Source organism: Eufriesea mexicana, unplaced genomic scaffold, assembly GCF_001483705.2.
Source record: "Eufriesea mexicana isolate 0111107269 unplaced genomic scaffold, ASM148370v2 scaffold4744748147, whole genome shotgun sequence".
NCBI classification, from domain to species: Eukaryota; Metazoa; Arthropoda; class Insecta; order Hymenoptera; family Apidae; genus Eufriesea; species Eufriesea mexicana.
This window is the reverse complement of record NW_016907952.1, coordinates 106,892-128,551: the sequence shown is the minus strand read 5'-3', so window position 1 is coordinate 128,551 and position 21,660 is coordinate 106,892. Positions and strand designations below refer to the sequence as shown.

Genomic DNA, 21,660 nt, shown 5'->3' with positions numbered 1-21,660 from the left:
CGACGCTCCGCCACCACCCACGCTATTAATATTGCTCTATACCCTCCCCTCGGCGGCCAACGCGGCACACACCCGCCCTCGGCAACTCTCGCCCGTCCATCCTTGCCCACCCCTGCCCCCCGCCAAGGAATTCGCGTGAACTTGCCTCTTGGATTTAGTTGACAATTATTACTTCGGCCCTGTCGCAGCGTCCTTTGCCTATGCGTGTTTGTGCCTCAGTGTTTTTCATTGTCGCCTCCCCGAATAGCTCTCTCGCGATCCTGCAATTACGCCGGGGTCCATGCTGGCCGTCGAGGATCCAATCGAATTGCTCGAACGGAATCCTCGATAGACGCGCACTCTCGTATTATAAATCGGAAATAAACGCGCGACCGTGATACGAAAATACCGTGTTTCTCATTGTCACCTCCCCAAATAGTCCTCTTTCGATCCTGCAATTACGCCGGGGTCCATGGTTGTCGTCGAGGATCCAACCGAATTGCTCGAACCGAATCCTAGATAGACGCGCCCTCTCGTATTATAAATCGGAACTCAACGCGCGACCGTGATACGAAAATACCGTGTTTCTCATTGTCGCCTCCCCAAATAGTCCTCTCTCGATCCTGCAATTACGCCGGGGTCCATGCTGGCCGTCGAGGATCCAACCGAATTGCTCGAACCGAATCCTCGATAGACGCGCCCTCTCGTATTATAGATCGGAACTAAACTCGCGACCGTGATACGAAAATACCGTGTTTCTCATTGTCACCTCCCCAAATAGCCCTCTCTCGATCCTGCAATTACGCCGGGGTCCACGCTGATCGAGGATTCGAGCGAGTTGCTCGATCCGAATCCTCGACAGACGCGCCCTCTGGTATTATAAATCGGAACTTACCGCGCGACGGTGATACGAAAATAAATCTCGCGCGTTACTCGCCGATGAAATAGGGTTTTGCGCGAAATAAAGACGCGACTTATCCGACGACCCTCTGTCGATCGATCCGCTTCTTTCGCCACCTCCGACGAGATAAAAGACCGCCGGCCCGACTCGCTATCCGTCAAAGCGGCGCGTCGCCGGAAGCCGAGGATGTGGGTCAAGTTCGAAATAACTATACGGTACCCAAGCAGACCTCTGCGCCTCCTTCGTCGCGGTTTTCGTGTTTACTTTGACCAAGTACGCCGATCTTCCGCGAAGCCAGACGCGCGCGAGCAACGGTACCCGATCTCTCTCTCCGGTCTTCCTCGAATCCGATCGAATCGACGACTTTCAGCTCGCGAGGACGAGTGGGAAGGCGTCCTTTGGGCGAGGATTTCTGGAGACGAATTTCCGAGCGTCGGCGTTCGAACTACAATTTGTCCCAACGGCGTCGCAGGCGCGGACTAATAAAACTGCAAAAGGGTCGAAAAGCGTGCGGGAGTGGAGTCTCGTGGCGCTTTGGAAGCGCGATAAGAGAGAGGCGACGAGCGTGTAGGCCGCCCTTTCTCGCGTTTGCTCGCTCCAAGACCGAAATAAACGTTTGCTCTCGACCTCTCCTGCTCGCTCTCTCCTGACGGACTTGGTGGCCGTGCGTGGCGAGCGGGAGTAAGGAGGCAGAGGGAGAAAGAGAAAGAGATCGGGTCTTGCCTTCGGTCTTTGTAGCGGCAGATCAAACTCGGCGGGTCATTAATTAAATCTGGCGGAGCAGCCATCGTCCGTCCGTCTTTCCACCGCGTCTCCGATTTACTTTACACGAAATGCGCCACGGTTATAAATATGGCTCTCGCGATGGGGACCCTTTTCCCCGAACTTGATCTTGCGGACCGCCCTCGGAGCCAGGGCTCTGCGCGCATAAGCTCGCCCTGACGTGCCCGCCGATCGAGACAGCTTTTCTCGCGACTCGCAAAGCGGCCAAAACGCCACGTCGGCTTTGCTCGCCGACAATCGCACGCCCATCCTCGCGTCGCCCGAGTCCCGTAGGTCGATTCGCGGCCCGAATTCGTCCATCCTCGTACTCGTCTATTTTTCACCTCCTCCTCATCGTCATCCTGACCTTCGTCTCGCGCGTTATTTTTATTTTCCCCGTCGCGCGATTAACTTTCCTCCGCGACGCAGAGGTAGCTAGCTAGCACGCTCTACTCGCGTAGGACGCGTCGTAGGTTGCCGAGGGTTCCGCCGGCCCGTTTTGGAGACACCCCCTGCCAAGGGCGAGCATAAGGTTGCATAAGCTTGCGCGGATCGATAAAAATAATATGGCCGTCGCGAGAGAGGTCGGAGGATGGTGGAATCTGGCAAACACGTGGAACCGAGCGGCAGTGGCAGAAGCAGCGCGCGCGGGGATCGTGGGCCGCACTCGGGGCCCGGTTTACGATCGATTCTAGTTACTCGGGAGACAGTGGCGACCGGTCGTAAAGCGGCCGCTGGACTCGAATTACCAAAACGCCCCTTCTGCTGTGTGCTCGGAGAGGTCAGAAATGCGCGCGGGACGAGCGATGCCTTAGGGTCAGGTATCGCGAGGATGTTCCTCGACGAGGTGTCCCGTAGGAAGCTTCACCTAAATAGACAGGTTTGATCGATGCGCCTTCCCGGCGATATTGATAAATAAAGGCGATTACAGCGATGACGATTCCGATGGTCAATGAATTTATATACCTGACAAAAGCCCTGGCCGGGCCGATAAATCAGGCCCCTCTTCCCCGTGGCCGTTCGCCTCCCCGACACGATGGTGACCGCCAGGGGTAATCTCTCAATCTAAATCGATCGATCTGCCAAAACGACTTCGATTCGGAGCTGTTTATCATCGGCCACTTATGAATTTATTTCACCAACGCACGAGTACACGGGTAACTCGTTGCGTACGTGCAGAACGGAGAGAGATCCGGTGATGAAGCCGTGATCTCTACGTGGGAGCACCGCAGGGGGTCCCAACGGAACTCGTGTAGATACTTAAACTTTCGTTTTTATTGCGCGTCGATGAACGCCGGGCCATTCATTAAATCGTTGCACTCTTCGGGCTCTGGGGCGCACAGAGAGCGAAACGGAGAGGAGGCACGACGCCGCGTGTGGGTAAACGGCGCTTTGCGTAAAAGCTGCGCGAGTTATTGCGTCCAACCGATCGCTTCCACCGATCCTTACGATCCTCCATCCCTCCAAACGATCTCGCGCTTTCCCCCGTCCTTTCCTCTCCGCGAGTTTGCACCTTGCTCTGTCTTTCCGCTACGCTTTCGAAAACAACGACCAGTCGTGACGTCTAAAGATCGTTCCCCATTTTCCCTATTTCCACAGCTTTATATCGATAACATCCACCGACTCTCTGTTTGAAGAAGATACCTATCCTCGCGAGGAGGACAGCGGTAGTCGTATTCCCGGCCGTTTCCTCCGAATGCGAAGCAATTACCGGAAACCCGTTTCCTCGCGTTACCGGCTTGGCAAATTAGCTCGATAACGCGGCCGATAACGCGCGCACGGTTTCGCGTCCGCGTGTTCCCAGCTCCGTTCTTGCCACCGTTATTTTTACGCCTCTCGATTTGCCGCGAAAATTCCATTTTTCTGCACCGCAATAAAGATTTCTCCCGGACCACCAGGGCCCCGTTTCTCATTTTCTCGCCCCGATAACGAGTCGTTTGCTGCGCGTGTTCGAAGCCTCGACGAAGGCAGGAGAGAAACGCGGTTAACCGGTGCAACGGAGATCTACGACGCGGAATAGTCGCGCGCTCTGGCGGGCTGTTTGAATAATCGAGGAATCGCCGTCGCGGGCTCCTAGCCGATATATCTCGCGGCGCGCGCGCACACGGGGTAGGGCGAAATTAATCGTCCGTGTAATACGCCTGCAATCCTGTTATTTCTTCGTTTTTCGACCCCCCTCTGCGCAGCGGCTCGCACCCGGCACTTCGTCACGAAAACACCGACGACCGGCCTGAGCCAGACTTTCCCTTTGCTCGCTGCCTCCTCGGCGCCGGTTAATCTCGTCGCGTCCACTCGCGCGATTAACCCGCGCGAAATCGCGACCTCGGTGCATCTGGTGGACGCGGACGCGTCGTGGATCGATTTATCGCGCGATCGTGCGCGGAACGAGGGTTTCGCGGATGATCGTCGGTCGACGTCGCGGGAGATATCAAAATGGCGGAGAGGAAGAGTGGACGCTGGCCGATGAACGGCGAGATTACACGGGTAATAATTAGAATATTTAGAGACGAGCCACCCGCGGCGTGGCGAGCGTTTAGACGATGATTTACTGGCCGCGACGCGAGAGCGTGTACGCGCGTGTCTGGCGACCGCGCACGCATGAACGCACGGTCGCGCGGGCTTTGTTACCGAGCCACATGGGTACACCCGCGAAGCGTGCAAACTATAAGGTATAAACAATAAAACAATCGTACATAGAGCGGCGGCGCGGCAATAAATCACGGCGGACTCGGTTATCTGCCGTGGCTCGTAAGGGATAACGCGTCGCGGCCTGGCCTCCGGTAAATTTAGCTATTGTCGTGCCTAGGATATATTAAATCTCGTTAAAACGTCTTCATGAAGCCGAGGGCTCGAGTTTGCAGCGACTTCGTGGCTGTGACAGCGCGCGGACCCGTGTCTTCCTTGATACGTACCCCCTTTTTGGGGTCCCAAGAATTTTGTTTCATCCCCGATCCTCCGATCGTCGTCTCGCTCACCTGTTTATTCCTTTGGTCCATCGGACGAGGAGAAAGGGGGAGCGTATCAGCCTCGTGATTCAGCTTTCGACGTGTAAAAATCTCATTTGCGCGTCGTCTTTTTTCCATCCGTCTCGCGTGGAAAATAGACGCAATGCTGATAATTGGACACGCTCGCTGCGCGGACGTCATTCGGCTTCTGCTCGGATAAAGGCAGGCGACGATCTCGACCGATTCGTCTTCGGGAGAGAGTACAGGTGTAGGCTTTTGTGGCTAATAGACAGGGACAGAGAGAGAGAGAGAGAGAAAGAGAGCGCGGCCCGGTCTACCGAGTGAATAGACCTCTCGTGATTCGATTAGCTGCCCACGAGCCTATGCTAGGCCTGGCCCGAGACCGACGTGTTTTCGGTAGGCGAAGCTACGAATTATGCAGGAACACAATCACCCACAGGTATTCCCGGTGACAGAAACGTGGGAGTGATTCTCTCCTCTGGAAGAGGCACAGGCCGCGCCCACTTGTTTGCCCAGGGTAACAGTTTTACCCAAAGCCTCGCCAGGCCTGGCTCGAGCCACAGGACCACTCGCCGCGCTCTCTATTGATTTATTCGGTTCATCTGCAGCTATTATCGCGAACGAGAGGTGAAACGAGCGAGAGAGACGAGCAGAGACAGGAATACCCGAATGTTTGTTCCTCTTAAAGATGCCTTTCTAGCTAAACCTCGCTAAACCTCGCTAAACTTTGCCAAACTTCCCGTTCAGGAACAATTTCCGCCCAGGCCTACGGAGTCTCTAGCGCGTTCCACGAATCGAGCTGCCTGTGATATAAAGGGGATCGAGAAAGAATGCTCGATGACGTATTTCGCGGTCCTCCGACGCGAGGATTCGAACACCCACGTACGAACAGCCGGTTCGAGTTAGAACAATAGTATCCCGAACGCCTCTACCGTGATTATTGTAATGACGCCAGGTCTCGAGCACCCTGGAACCTCTTCAACGATATGATTTGTGGCCCGTCGCGCGACGCGAATACCGATGCGAGAGCCTCCACTGTCGACGTCCGTTTTCACGCCTGCCACTTTTCCCGACGCCGCTTTCTATCTGTCGTGTATGAGCGCACTTTTCGCGCGGCTACCGACTCGTTTTCGCGCTTGTCTTATCGTTAAATGGACCCTTCCCTCGTGTCCCGTTCTACAAACGTTGTCAAACGTCACCAAATCGTCGCCAAACATCACCAAACGTCACCAAATCGTCGCCAAATGTCAGTAAACATCGTAAAACGTCACCAAATCGTTGCCAAACATCACCAAACGTCGTCAAACGTCATGTAACGTCACTAAATTGTCGCCAAACGTCATCTAACGTCACCAAACGTCGCCAAATGTCATCTAACGTCACAAATCGTTGCCAAACGTCACCAAGCATTATCAAACGTCATATAACGTCACCAAATTGTCGCCAAACGTCATCTAACGTCACAAAACGTAGCTAAACGTCGCCAAACGTCACCAAATCGTTGCCAAACATCACCAAACGTCGTCAAACGTCATATATCGTCACTTAATTGTCGCCAAACGTCATCTAACGTCACCAAACGTCGCCAAATGTCATTTAACGTTACAAATCGTCGCCAAACGTCACCAAGCATTATCAAACGTCATCAAACGTCATCAAACGTCATATAACTTCACCAAATTGTGGCCAAACGTCGCCAAATGTCATCTAACGTCACAAAACGTAGCTAAACGTCGCCAAACGTCACCAAATGTCACCTAACGTCAACTAGCCGCAACTAATTATAACTAACCGCAACGAAACTCACCCCTTTGGAGCCGAGGAATCGCGATGATCCCGACGTTGGACAAAAACAGAGAAGGTGGATCCGAAATGGATCCGAAATGGACCTCGCTGGATCGGAATTCCACGGAGAAGGTCACCCGGTGTTTGATTAGGATTCTATCGAGCTCCGGGCATGGTTCATCGGTGACCACCTCGGAGGGTCAATATTATCACACGTGCTCGAAACGCCGACACAGGGACCGTTCTTATATCTGCTCGTCTCCGATCACGATTCCGTCTCAGATCGGGACCATCGGTACATCTCTCGCGGCACCTGCATTCGATAGGTATATATTTATCCAAGTCCGCCCTTTTCAGGTAGACGCTCGCCGCGCCATTTGAATACACTCGAACATTCGATGAATCTATTTGCATCTTCTCTTCGTAGATAAAGCTGGCACACCTTCGGTGAACGCCTCTCGAATTCTGTTTCCTCGGTCCCGTTTTCCCCGTGGAAAAGATCCCGACCAGCATTCAGGGGGGATGAAATCTTCGTTCGAGATCTGCCATCTTTGTTCCTCGATCACTGTGTCGAATTACGAGGTATCGGGATTATACCACGCGACTCGAGCGTGGTACCGACTCGGTTGACCTTTCGCGCTCTGCAATAGTGGACGGAGGAATATAATACAAAATTCAGCGTTAAACTTTCGCGACTTGAATGGCGTAGAAGGAGGTGAAGTATCGAAGATATATATATATGCAAATTTATGTACGATCTCGTTTTTTCTGCCTCGTCGCCTATCAATCACGGTACAAAAGTTTCGCATTCTTAATTTCGCGTTGCAATCACTCCTCAAGTACAAAAGATTAGATATATCGATACCGAAGGTGTCGCACGGATCAAAGTTTTGCATTCGTTGCAAGTAAATTATTTTTGGCGTAATTATCATCGATCCTTGTTCAAATAGAACGGTAATTAAATTCCTATATTTGCGTTACACATCGCTTTAAGCCTTTGCATTCGACGATCTTTTGGCTACAGATGACTAGGAGTTCAAAGATTTTCTGCTATAAAGCTGGCGATTTTTCTCTCAGTAATAAATAAGAAATCGTATAATAAGTAACTCGTAGAATTAGCATAGCATTAGCGTAGAATAGCTCGCACACCGTTGCATTATCTCAAATTTGACACATTAATTAATATCGATCTTCGAAATTTTATGAAACGGTGACTGTGGGCCCCCTCTCGAGTGCAAAGGGTTAATATCCATTCCGCATTTAATTTGCGCTTTCGAAAACTCGAAATCTTTTCAATTCCTCCGTTCTTTTTCACCTTTTAATGATAACAGGTCCGACATACGCGGCTGTCAGTTCGAGTTTGAAGGCAAGTCACGTCGAATGTATCTTTCGTTAAATAGAACTCCTAACGGGAGTCTCCTTGAACCCACATGAACCGAGTCAATTGTAATATCGTTCTATTACACAGGTATATGTAAATACGATTCACCGATAATATTTGTAGTCACAAAAAGACTACCGTGTATTTTCATTTATGAGATATGACTGCTTGAATCTCCGAACATCGATGTTTCCCATTAGCGTTCCTTTAAATTGCATAATTTTCACGAGTACATAAGATTTGCTGTAAACACGTAAATCTGATATTTTGCAACGGAATCATCGAAATCATCGGACGAACTAAAATTTTTTCCAATCCTGACACGCGATGTTTTCCATCCAATCGCGGATGCATGATTCGCGATGCATCACGGGTTCTAACGTTATAAAACTTTTTCACTTGCTATAATTAAAGACTCCGGGATCTTCCGACTGTCAGGAATTGACCTGTCATTAAGATCCTCGCGTTTCGCTCGAACAAAGCCACAGTTTCTCATAGCTCAGCAGTGGGTAGTTCGAGAATCGATCAAAATCGAGAATCGTGAATGGAAAATCGAGAATCGGGGAGAATGGAGAATGGAGAATCGAGGGACTCGAGGGTAGCTGATCTCTGTTGGAAAAAGTTGGGAAAATTCGCAGCAATGGAGGCGAGGATACGTTTCGGGCGTATCGGGGAAATATACAACGAGCGAATTATCGCGACTGGTCGTGACTGTAGGACGGAACGCGTAATCTCTGGCCAGCCGCATTTATTCTGGCCGCAGAAAGCGGTAACAAGTAATAACGCGGCGCGATAGGATCGTGAGAAAGGTATTGTCGGCGTGGCGATAACGGCCATTCCGCGGCGAATGCAACGGCTCGGGAGATTCGTGGAGACGATACTTGGGCTGGAAAAAGGCGAATCGTCAGGCATTGGCCGAAAAGGAACAAAGGAGAAACGAAAGGCGGATAATTGGAATGCAATTATTCGCGGTGTCCCGTACTCGCGCGTTCGTGGAACCGTTGGTGGAACACGCGGCGACGCTAGAGCGGTCGCAAGACGGAACCGATTCCGCGACCAAGACAACGGAACATCCGTTTTTTCCACGCTTTTTACGATGCTCATTTCCGTTCGCGGTAATGTCACTTTGTATAGTTTTATCTCGACAGACCGGTGCAACGGGCACAGTCGTAAAACACTTATGACACCCGTAGCATAATAATGCCGTCCGATAGCGGCTATCTCGGCCGGTATAGGAGGCGGCGCATTCGCCATTTTCCTAATTAATGTTTAATGCCCGCGATATCTGCCCTCCTTACTCACGATTATACCCGAGCCGTTGATATCGCGTATCGACGCTCCCAGGCTTTTTCCTTTAACCCGTGCGATCGTGGAATCGGGTTAAAATTTGCGTAGCCGTTGCCCGATAGATAAACGAAAATTAAACAGATTAGCTCGCAATCTTAATGGTACCATAGTTTTCCTGTGAGTCATCCTGTGCTCGCAGCGCCGCGAATCGACGCAGGATCGAGCCAACGATCGATGGTTATTAAGTCGTAATATCGTGGCACCGGGGCAGAGAAAGAGAGAGCGAGAGAGTAGTCGTGACAAGCGTTCTAACCCGAATCGTTAATCTGTTTTCAGTCGCATCAGGAGGAGGATCTGTCGGATCCAGACCTTCAGGACGAGGAGAGCGGAGAGGAGTTACCTCAGCAACCACTTCAGGGTAACACGCACTCCTCGTCGGATAATGCATCCGCGCAGGCTGGTACACCTACTCCATTAACACACTTGAACAGCCTGATGGGCGCGCACCATCCGCACTTTCTGGCCAAGCTGAAAATGGAGGTCAGTGGAAAAAGACGTTTTACACTTGGTCCCGTCCTCGAAGGCTCTCGGTGAATGTCGCGAATCCCCGGTTGTGTAAGAGCGCCGCGACGTGCTCCGATGGAAATAGGATAATCAAAATGGCGGGGAGGCAGGGTCGCTGGAACGTCGAGCAGTCGTTTACGTAATTCGCGGTAAAGCCTGAGCTCGATGAAAATCGAACGTTCACTGGCTCGTAGGGAAACAGCGACACGCGAGTTTCGGAAAATCTGCGGAAAGATCGCGGTAACGGAACGACCGTTATTATCTGTTCCAAGCCTGGCGCCATCGTGGCGCTATGGCAGCTCTCGTTTCTTTCCAAAGTCTCGTAATAAAACCACCAGACTATTTTTACGATCCTTTACTCGCAACTCGCAATCGTTTCCTTTCCCCGACGCAACGTGCATCCGCCTTTTAACCCTTTGCACTTTGCTTTCACATATTTTCAAAGCGTGGACGATAGAAAAGTGCAAGCTTGCCACGGTACTTTGCAAAGTTTCACGACGATTAATTTATTCCAACAAATTTGATGGGAAAGCTCGTATTATAATTCGTGAACCGCGAAAGTAAGTCAACCGTTCTCGCACGACGCGTTAACCCATTCGCGAGCCAGCCGTAAGTCCGTCTGCCGCGTAACTCACTAGCGCCACCGCGGTCCGTATCTCCGATAAATGTAGATATCGCATGCGTCGTTGAATTATTTTCTAATTTTACCAACGCGATCGTGGAATTTTCTTACTCTTCTTACTACGTGTCGCTTATTATCGGTATCTACTCGTGAAAGGATCAAGCATCCTTAAGCTACCCTGTCAAGTTAGGTCTGGTTTCAAGAGCGAAAGCTCGACTGAAAACTGAAACTAGGATGGAAAATTGGAAATTTGAACGGGGAATTTTTTCTCCACAGCCATCCGACGTGGATGCACTGAACAACAAAAGTGGTCTGGAGGCATTGCAGGCCGCGATGGGCGGCGGTGGTTTCAATCTGCCGTTCTCGTTTCCACCGCCAGCGGCGTTCCTGACGCCGCAGCATCACTCGCAAAATAGTCATCCGCAGTCAGGTGGCGGGATCGGGAGCGGCGTTGGAAATCAGGTAACATCATCGGCCAGCTCGCATTCCAGCGAATCGTCGCAGGGCAGCGCGAGAAACGGCGGCGAGCCCCGCGAGAGCAGCAATCATTCGCAGAGCAACTCGACGGGAACGAATCACCAGCAGCAGACCAGCTGGAGTTTCGAAGAGCAGTTCAAACAGGTGCGTCAGGCAAGTACCTATGTATATCTAGCTACACTACGCATACACCTTCTCCTCTTCACTCGCGTTATCGAGTCCACCAAATTCGCATCGAACTCGCATCGAATTCACCGAAAAGGGAAATGGAACTGGGGTGTGCCCACTTGGTTAGATTTCTCCTCCACGACGACTTATTTGTCGAGGGATTTTCAGCGTGACGATCTTGATCGATCTTTCCTTTCCTCGTCGATTAAGATTCGCTACTAATAACAAGCGAACTGCGTCGCGCGATGAGTTTCGCGACAGAACTCGCAGCGAGGAGAAGATAAGAGCCTGATAAATCGGATGGATAAGGGTCTGGTTACAGAAGTCTCTGTGTACTGCTTTTGGTAGTCGGCTGGCAGCCACGAGAGGCGCACGCACGAGTGTCCTGGGCGTGTAAAGCGGTCGGTCTTTGTGTGACAGTGGTTAGCGGCATAAGGGACATGTAATTACGAGCGGCAAGCGTACGCTTGGCGCAAGAGACGGAGTGAAGAGGTTGAGTGGGGGTTTTAATTAATGCAACGATGGGAGCTAATTATTATTTTTACACGCGCGGGAGATAATTACTGGCTGACCGTCCCCGAATGCCGGCTCGGGTTGACAGCGTGTTCCTTGCGAGCGCGGGCGCGAGAAGGACAGGGGGCCCCCGTGGCCAAGTCGATGCCAAGAGAGAAAGAGAGAACTAAAGGGTACGAGGAATAGAAAAGGGTGGTAAAAGGAATAGCAAAAAGGAAAGGAGGGAATAGAACGCGAAAATAGTGCCGCGCGGGATAAACGCCGAGGGGTGGAAGATAGGCGGGAGAGAGGGGTTGGACAGAGTTATAGAATAAGCTGGGACGCGCATCGGAGCCTTGTTAATGCTTTTTGTTTCGGCTCGTCGTGCCCTCTACTCGCGCGGATATTTTTGCTCGGTCTGTCGGCCAGCCAGGCCGGGTCCACGCTACCAGCGTGTTTTTCAGTTTTTGCAAAGAGGGTGTGGTGTTGGATTACCATTTAGATTGTTCACGCGCCGATATACTCCGCAGCCTACGACAAACCTACTTCGCGAACCTCCGGACGAAGGACGAAAACGCGTCTGATGCACACGCGTCTCCTGTTTAGCTTTCTTGCTCGCCACCGAATCTTTTCTTTTCCCTTCTCCTCCTCCTGCTCATCTTCTTCCTCCTCGTCGGAGGACCATTCCCCCCATGCTCCTACCGCGACCATTCGCGTGTGACCCTCGTCGATGGTTTGGTCCGCGAGGAAAAAGGTGGCCGGGGGAGCTTTCTGTATTTCGCGACAATCGTGTTTAACCTCTGCGGGTGTCGGGAGTTAGGGGCGCTGCGTTGGCCGTAAGGAGATCGGGGTCCGGTTCGATGTCAAGGAGAAGAGAAAACGGGCGCCGAGTCTGCGCGAGGCGTATCGCTGATTAAAGCGTACAGACGCGAGAGAACGACGCGAAAGAGGAGAACGGTAGGGAGACGAGGAACAAGCGTAGGAATGAAAATGGAAGTCTCCACCTACTCGAAGAGCGGCGCCCGCGTCTCACGGATCGCATCCATCATTCCGGTGGGGGCGTACTTGCCGGGTCTTTAATCTTTCTTCTTAGCGAAGATGGTGGTACCTTCTTCCCTTCTCTCCCTTACGAGACAGAGAATCTTGCCCCTTTCTCCACGCTGACACGGCGCGTCTTCCTCTCGATCTCTCCGGTGCACCAAATTTAACCCGGGGCGCCCTCTCCATCGCGATCGATCGATCCCGAGGAGCTGCGAAGCGATGGCCGCCGCGAGCTTCTCCCGTTCTCCGCTTCGCCATCCTCACACCCGTGCGAATTATCCAATTTTATTTCAATTTTATTCCAATTTTATGCCAATTTTATTTCAATTGCAACGGGAAGGAGCGTGAACGATAATATCGGATATTAAAATTCGGCTCGTGAATTATGCGATTCCGTATCAACGGTCAACGTTAAATTTATGATCCCGCCATTTTTCTCTCCCTTTCTCATTTTTTTTCCACTACCTCGCGATTGCGCAACAATCGGTCTAACGATCGTTTAACCGAACTATCGCGATTGTTGTACCTGCGCGTCGGAATTCGCGACAGCGTTTCTCCTGGACGATAACTTTATTGCGAAATCACACGTCGACTGTCACGTAATCGACACACCTGCGCCATCTATGGCGACAGGAGACAATGGAAAAAGTGACTTCAACTCGACGATCGTTTAATCGTCCTTAACGATCCTCTCGTCGAGATGTAAGACACTCTCTCTCTCTCTCTTGTTCTCTGCATTTCGGTCCTTGGCAGTTTAGGACCTTGGCAGACGAGGCGCTAACGAGGCGCCGGGGATAAAAGTATCTCGGACGAGTTTATAGTTCTCCGGGGTAGTTGTTTTCTCGATCACGGGGTAGCAGGAAACGGGGTAGCCTGGCTGGCGAGGACGAAAGTCCACTGGGATCTTGCGAACATAGGGTGGAACGTGTTCGGTGGCTACGAAGACGCTCTCTCCTCGGTCGTCTGCGAGTTGCAACCATAACTGCGCCTACACGTATCTCGCGGCGCATCATCCCTGCTCGCACCACCGTTCACTGACCGTGCACTCGAGCTACCACGGCCGGTATAATACTGTAGCACTATACTTTGCAGCCATTGTGAAATAACTCGTAAAGCTGCAAATTGCCGGGTATTTCGCCGCCATATACGTGTGTACCGTGGCTCTTTACACCGCGCCGCGGCGGTGTTGGTGCGTGCATCCAGCGAGCGTAATGCACACCCACGAGCGTGTTCTCGACGTCGTACGCGATGCCTCGTTACGTGTGTCGGTTCGTATACCCTGGCTTCTCGCAGCCTGTGTCCGTGTGCCCGGTGCATGCACGATCGGACCAACCATCGGCCGCCTATCGACCGGTGGATCCTCCCCGCGTTATCATCGCGATTATGCAAATGCGTTATCATTATGCAAACGTGCCGGCGCGTTAAAACGCCGTCTACGATCGTCCCGTCATCGCGATGGTGGTGGTGGTCGTCGTCGTTTACTGTCGTCGCCGCTGTCGCGTCGATTCAGGGAGTGCAAATCGCGCGAGGCTTTTTGACAGCCGATAGGGTGGTCACCGTCGATTTTTCGCGATTAACGCTTATACGACTGCCACATTGGTCGTATATGATCGAGCATAGTGTCTCCTGTGACGCTACAGTGATCATTGGTGACTAGGGAGCTTGAACTACTTACGATTGTAAAAATTGAACGAAAATTGGCAGTTGTCTACGATCGTCCCGTGATCGAGGTGGTGGTGGTCGTCGTTGTAGTTTATTGTCGTCGCTGCTGTCGCGTCGATTCAGGTAGTGGAGATTGCACGAAGATTTTTGACAGCGGATAGGGTAGTCTCCGTCGATATTTCGCGATTATCGCTTACATGGCTGCCACGTTGGTCGTATATGATCGACCATAGTGTCTCCTGTGACGCCACAGTGGTCATTGGCGACTGGGGCGCTTGGTCTACGTACAATTGTAAAAATTGAACGAAAATTGACAGTTAGTTGATTGTCAACCGTTACCACGGCGCCACCAATTGTCACCCGTGATTGCTAATAAGATAAACGTAATTTATTATTATTCCACCTTATTGTTACATGCTTTGAATAATAAAAATTCTCCCGTGGGGCCCCGAGCGAAACGCGGGATCTCAGCGTGACGGTCGAAGGGTCGAAGGGTATAACGAAACGGATCGTGGAAGGAACGAAGGAAGGAAGGAATTGCCGAGTATCTTTCAACGGAGATTATATAAAGAGGACATCGAACAGGGAACGTATAATCGTTAATTATCACGCGAGCGCCATTACGCCGAGGAATCGTAGCTGGCGAGCACGGAATAACGCTGATACCGGTGCCGTTTTTCTTCGCTCGTTTGCGAAACAAAGCCGGTCGGGTTTCGATGGCCTTGCGATACCGAGCGCGCGAGTCGGCTCGCGAATATTACGCGCGGGCGCGCGCGCGCGTGCTGCTCGTACCGAGCGTTTTATAATTATCAAACAAAAAACGGGCAGTGGAGGCATGCGAAATGGCATTTGGTAAAGTTTATCGGTAATGAATGCGTTGTTCCGACGCGGCCGGCGCGCGCGTGCGCGGGTCGGCGGAGCATAACCGGTAAACATAATTTGTTCCTTCATGAATCTTCCGCAACGAAGTTGCTCGGTGCTCGGAGTTGCAGCCCCGTTTCTTCTCCCATGTGGACCCCTGGACGAGTCACGATATATTAATTAGTCGACGGAACGTCCGCTCGTCAATTAATGCCCCTTTTTACGGATTCTCGATTTTCCTTTTTTCTCCGCGCCGCGGCATTCCCACTGGTCATTATCTCTGTATCCCCGCTTATCGATCAATTAGCATGCCCATGCATGCAGAAGCGCAATTACGGCACGGTGCAGCGGGATGATTATTGGACGAAGCCCGTTCACGGAAAAGGGAATTGTCCGGCCGGGTTACGCCGTTGCGGCACCCTCCGTTTCTCCAGGCGTCGGTGCAACCGTTCGTTAATTCTCCGCTGCATTCGGTAAGGCAGAGCTTCTTCTTCAAAAGCTTCCGTGGCTCGCGCTCGTTCCCGAACCGGGCGCTCGGACACTCGTGCAGAGGGAATCGTAACAGGGTAGCGCTAGAGCGTCGAACGAGCCGCGAAATTACGGACGACCGTGTTGCGCTCACGGCCAACCCGTGGCCCAGGACTAATCTACTTACCCGCCGTGCAACACCTGCATCGTTTACCCGGTAAACGCTCTCACGGCGTCGGCTTTTTTCCCGCGAGGAAAAAACCGCCGGGAAAAAAGACCGAGGTGAAAACAGACACAGAGAGAGAGAGAGAGAGAGAGAAAGAGAGAGAGTAGTAGTAGGGGGAAAAAAGAAAAAGCGAAGAAGAAACGATATATTGACCCGCGGATTCTTCGTGTTTACCCAATAATTGGATGAGGCTGTAAATATGGCCATTAAGCTACCTACACTTTCCGCGCGCGCTCGTTAGAAGCAACCAATTGCGTGGCGATCTCTCTCCTTCGGCCGTCCTCTTGCTCGTTCGCGCCTTTCTTCCAGCCGTTAGCGAAACCTTCCGAGCGAACTCGGAATAGCCAACCTCTCTCGATCCTCTTCCTCCTCTTCTCCAGCATCGGGCTCCGCCGCTGCGGAAAAGTGGCGTGGAAGCAACCGGTGGTGCCGCGATCGCCCCGTCTCTCGCTGTTCTAACCACCTCTCGCGAATCGCGTTCCAGCGATCCAGACGAGAGCCTTGTCCCCCTTGGTCTCATCCCTCTTATCCCGCTCTTGCTCCGCGTCGAGATTCGCGATACGCAGCGAGCATTGTTTTCCATCTAAGAGCTTGCTTTGCGCGTTACCAATGGCTCGTGCCATTCCTCGGCTTATGACGCATTGACAGACGTTGCACGAGATATATTCCCATCTGCCAATGTCCAAACGGACTTGGTCCAAGCGAACGGGGAAATCATCTCGAGGCTTGACTCGGTTGTCAGTCGTAAGGGAACACTCCGAGGAGGTACCCCGTATAGGCAAATTTCTCTTGGGCCACTTCAGGTCAAGCAGGGTACGAGATCCAATACGCGTTGATCTGCATGTCCCATACGTGATATTTGATAGTTGGAATTCGCGATTATTCGACACAGTGTCATTCGCGACGCCCACGACCACCAGGAAAGCGTAAGACGCTGTGTAAGAGTAGGCAAGATTATGCGAGCTCCGATTACCGATAAGGCGGTGTGAGTGACGAGCAGTGATAACCGGAGTCTCAAATCGATCCGCTTGATCTTCGCGATGACTTAACCCCTTGTACTAGTTTCACGAGTCTGACTCGTGATGAAATTTTTAGGCCAAACTTGATTATCACGAGTCAGGCTCGTTGTTCAATTTCATTCCAAACGCGGATAGCACGAGCCTGACTCGTGATCGACATTTCGGGCCAAACGTGAATATCACGAGCTTGACACGTTATTTATCTTTCGGGCCGAACATGAATATCACGAATATGACTCGTGATCGACGTTTCGGGCCAAACATGAATATCTCGAGTCTGACTCGTGCTCCGCCGTTCGGCTCCTTCACCGTCCATTCGGGGTGGGGGTTATCACGGCTTTTTCCGAGTTTCAGCATAGTGCAAGGGGTTAACAAGGGAGGCCCACGTTTAAAAGGGCAGCTCGAGAGAGCGACGTGTATCGTATGAAGAAGAATTAACCCATTGGCTGCCACGATCCCCATTTGGGGATTTTGGAAATTTACGTGCACCACTCGGCGCCAAAAATATATTTCGTACGTCCGACAGTTTAGTTTTGTTCTATATATATCAGTCAATATTGTACGTAGCAAGAAGCATGTATTCTGTGCTTCGTTTCTATACAACAAGCGAACAAATTTGAAATTCGCGTGTAAGTTGAACGGAACAGAATTGTCATATTCGAAGCATTATATTTTTGGTTTGGCTTTATATTACAATGAAATACCGCACATAAATATGTAATTTAGAGGTTATGGTACCGATTTCCTACTTACTCAGTCTTTCGTCTTTTATTGAAATGATTTTATTGATCATTCTACGGGACTTTTTCAAAAATATCTAATATTTTGTGGTAAGGATCGGATTTATAGAGATTGAACTTTTAACTTCGATTATATTTTATTTCCTTGTTGGTTGTCAAAAAGTGTCGACCAGGTTTTTGTAGGCCCTATGACGATCCATTGCGTTACTCAGCCCTGCTTCGAAAATTGATAAACTTGTTGGTTCCTCGAGGCAAACATAGCTCCCGATGCAGGGTGACGCCATCCAAATAAAAACTCCTCTCACAATTTTCAAAATAAAACATAATTTCAATACAATTATACCATTACGCAACCTTTTGCGCGTAGATATAACTTACCCGGTCAAAAATTTCAGGAAAAGAAATTTGGCAGTTAACCCTTTGCGGTCGATGAGCAACAACAGAAAATTACAGAAATTAAAAATTTGGTATATTTACATATTATAAGTAGTATCAAATTCAAATCAGTTTCAACAAATTCCGTGCTCTTCAATATCCATATATCGACTTTGAATCCTGTACAGAAAAGTAACTGCGAAACGCTAAATTTGCTCTGCCGAAATCTGCCGATTTCAGGCAAGGGGTTAACCTCTTAGGCACTGAACACCATTATAGTGGCTTTCGCGGATGTATTTTTCTGTACGACGCACTACTATAGTGGCTTTCCCGGATGCTATCTCTGTGTGTTTTAAGACGTACCATACTGAAATGTACTATTAATTATTAGAATAAATTGTTAAAGTTAAAATGCGCGTTGAAATCATACCTTAATTTTAAAAAATTTTTAAAATAAATATTTTTGTAAATACTAATGAAAAATTATAATTTAATCATCGAACACTTCGTTCCAATGTACTCGTGTAAAGAACAGCGTTATCCGTCACACATTGCAGTGCCGTATCATTTACACGTAATTCGCGTTGAACTCTGCCGTACCGAAAAACAGCCCCGCGTAAAGTTGCGCCGTGCCTAAGAGGTTAATGGGTCGAGTAAAGCGGCCACCGAGAGTTAGATTCGTTAGAATTCGAGTTCCCTCTCTCTCCTCTTACACCTGTCAATTTCTGTCAATTTCTGTCAATTCTGTTCCGAGTCTTCTTGCACACCTCGCATCGGGGTTGCTGCCGGAAGGACGAAATCGAGGGTTTACGCGAAAGCGTTCGTGGCGTGTCCGAGGGGCTAGACACGATCGGCGATGATCTTGCAGCGTGTGGTGTCCTTAGAAAAAGACGTCAGTGGATATTATCTCTGGCATCGATCGCGTGCACGCCGGGCAAAGCGATGCTTTAAGCTCGCGTCTGTCGTGACCGTCGTTCCTCGCGATTCCACGAAGATAGGGATCTCGTACCCGGAGCGCATCGATAGAATCGCGATGTTTCTGTTTAGGGCAAATTGGTTCGTTACGCCGCGATGCGCCACTCGAAAATCAGATTTCCCGTCACGGGATTACTCCGAGCTCGTGTTACCCTCTCCGAGCTTCCGTTTCCTCTTTCCGTCATCTCGCCGCGGGATCGCGCGGAACCGAGGAATTGCAAATTGAAATACCTCTCTCGAAGATGCGCGATGAAGATGGCAAATACCGGTGACACGCTCGTTGTCACGTCGATCGCGTGATCCAATATCCCCCATATGGAGAACGCGTAATAAAGTCTTGCAGGTCTATCCGATGTGAAAGCGTCAGGAATTTTTCGCCTTCAATCGAGCAGGATCGAATACTTTTGCACGGAATAGCTGGAAATCGGTTTAAGGCTGCTGGTAGCGGGTGTCGGAAGAGTAAGAGGCAAAGGGAGTCCGCGTAGGAAGCGTACACGCAGGAATTCAGGGATGTCTCCATCGCGCGAGCGACAAACGACCGACACGAATCTCGACGGCGTCGGAAGAGTTATATTTTGACCCCGGTTAGCATACCAAAGCTGCATTATATTACACGGGCCCGTGTGCTCGCTATTATAATGAATATCTTTGCCGGCCTATAAGCATATATGTAAAGCACGCGCGTTTCCATGGGGTGTCAGAGTGGATCTCACCGACAGCCACACGACGTATCGTAACACGCACACACGGGCCTTCTATTCCCTCGGACCCAGAGTGGTCCAGAAGGATCGTCTTCTTCTTCTTCTTCTTCTTTCTCGCCTTCTACTTCGTCTTCGTCGCGGTCGTCGTCGAGCCGCGGAGATATCATTTGAATTTCAATGAATCATGTGGGTGCAAGTGTCGCCCGCATTCATTCACGGTTTACATTCGTGCGTACGTCTGGCCGTGTCCGTACACGGGCGTGCACACACGTTTCCCAGGACCGTCTCGGACGTATACTCGAGCATGTTCATATGTATGTAAAATATCGCCCCCCTGGGCCCCCCTCGAACCCGGTCCGCGTGGAAAGAGGAGACAAATGTCGGAATCCTCGTGGTTCTTTTTCCACGGCGCATTCACGGTGCCGCGTTCGAAGCCGGCGCACAAAGCTGTGTCTGTTGCGATTCAAGCCGCGGCCACAAAAGGAGATTATCTCCGATCGTCCTTTGTCGACCGATTTTCCCGTGTCGTTGCTGCGGCAACTATCACGGATAGAGTCCCGGTCCTCTTCCTCTCCGCGTGGTAGCCGTATCAAACCTCGTAATTTTTCTTCCCGCGAACGCTCAATGGGAACTCGGGGACACCGCGTCGCCCTTGTCGGTGCCCCTTTCGAGACGCGCCGCGGCGTCTTCTTCTCCTATTTCACCCCCTTCTTTTACTCCTTCCCTCTTCTCGTTTTTCGTACTTTGCCAGTCGGCAAAGCTTGACTCGAGTATCGCGAAGAATTTTTCGCTCGAGGGATTTTCATAAAGGCAGAGATCCGCGAGTCGCGATCGGTTTTAATTTCCCAGACCGGTGGCACAATGGCCTTTTTTCAACCTCTATACGCCCGAGTCTCTTATGCGAATGGCTATTCGCCGGGATTCCGCGATGCAGCGCTTCGCGCCGGGTAATTTATACGGGCCGCACAACGGCGCGGAATGCCGCGTTCGTCCCGGCTCATTAGCGTCCCGCGAGCAATTATCCACGGTTTGATCGCGGGCAAACTGTCCACGAACCCCGGTCCGTTCTTCCTAACGTTCTCGTAGTAATTCTCCAAACTGCCCGGGTTATTACCCGATCGTTACGTCGCGCCGATAACGCGCAAAGGCGTGACACCGAAGGAGCAGGAGGAACGACGCGTGACACCGCGTCGCGTCCCCTTTGATGTTTCCTGCCGCTGTCAAAAGTTCCCGGCACCCGCGATCGATCGATCCTCTGGCGGCACAGTCGCGCTATCCGTGCACGATCTGCGACGACGCAGGCGGAAAGGTTGCGCGGCGGCCACTTCCGTGATTGCAGGTGCCAACGTCGGCCAAGACGGCGTGGCTCTTTTGTTCGGGAAAAACGAACCGAGGAGCAGTGGAGGGGAGGACTCGGGGCCGGTGGAAGTGCGGCACAATTGTCGTGCACTGCAATTGCTCCCTTTTTCCGCGCGGAATTCCGTAAAGGTGACGGCGCTCGGACATTGCCATCTCGTCCCGAAAATTACACTTAATGGCCGGCAGTATGGCCGCGAGTGCGCGCAGCTGCCGAAAATGACGGTTAAGTACACGCGTTTGCCCTCTTTATCGGCGAGGCGTATTGAGGTCCATTGTTCGCCGCGTCGCGACGCGTCCGTACGTACAGGATCTCGGCTCGCGATCGATGGCTGCAGCGCGCGGGAAACGCGCGTGTACTCGCGTACCCCTGAATACGGCGGAGAGTCGGCGTGGAAAGGTGGAAGACCGCAAACGAGCCGAGACTTTTAAGGTCGTCGTGCCGTTTATTAAATTATTCCGGCCTGTCTCCGCGACGAACGCGCGCTCGAACGAAATTAATTTCGGCTCGCTCGCGCGGGCGCGCGTACGCACGAGTGTTAAAGGGAGGACGGAGGAGGTGGGACGCGCATGGTCGGTGGGTGCTCTCCCTCTCGCGGTCGTCGTGCGCAGGGATTCGCGCGGAAAGGTCGGCGGCGACGAAAGGGAGGACGAAAGGGAGGACGAAAGGGAGGAAGAAAGGGAGGAAGAAAGGCACGCGTGGGACGCGTCATTTGCTTAATTGCGCTATCCGTGAGACACGCTCGTTCGCATTATTCGACCACGCGTGCAGCCGCGACGACGCGTCGTAGTTAAGGAGACGAGCGGCGCAAATAGAGCGAGAGGAAGCGCGCGTTTGCCTCCGTTTCGATG

General features: G+C 51.5%; 1 protein-coding gene across 1 annotated transcript in view; it reads left to right on the top strand.

Moving 5' to 3' along the window:
* The window catches only part of retn (retained), a 112,313-nt gene that overhangs the window by 26,255 nt on the left and 64,398 nt on the right, over window positions 1-21,660 (top strand). Inside the window, exons 2-3 of the mRNA XM_017899150.1 lie at window positions 9,398-9,601; window positions 10,524-10,868. Of these exons, the coding sequence (XP_017754639.1) occupies window positions 9,398-9,601; window positions 10,524-10,868 (549 nt within the window). The remainder of the gene's footprint in view (window positions 1-9,397; window positions 9,602-10,523; window positions 10,869-21,660) is intronic.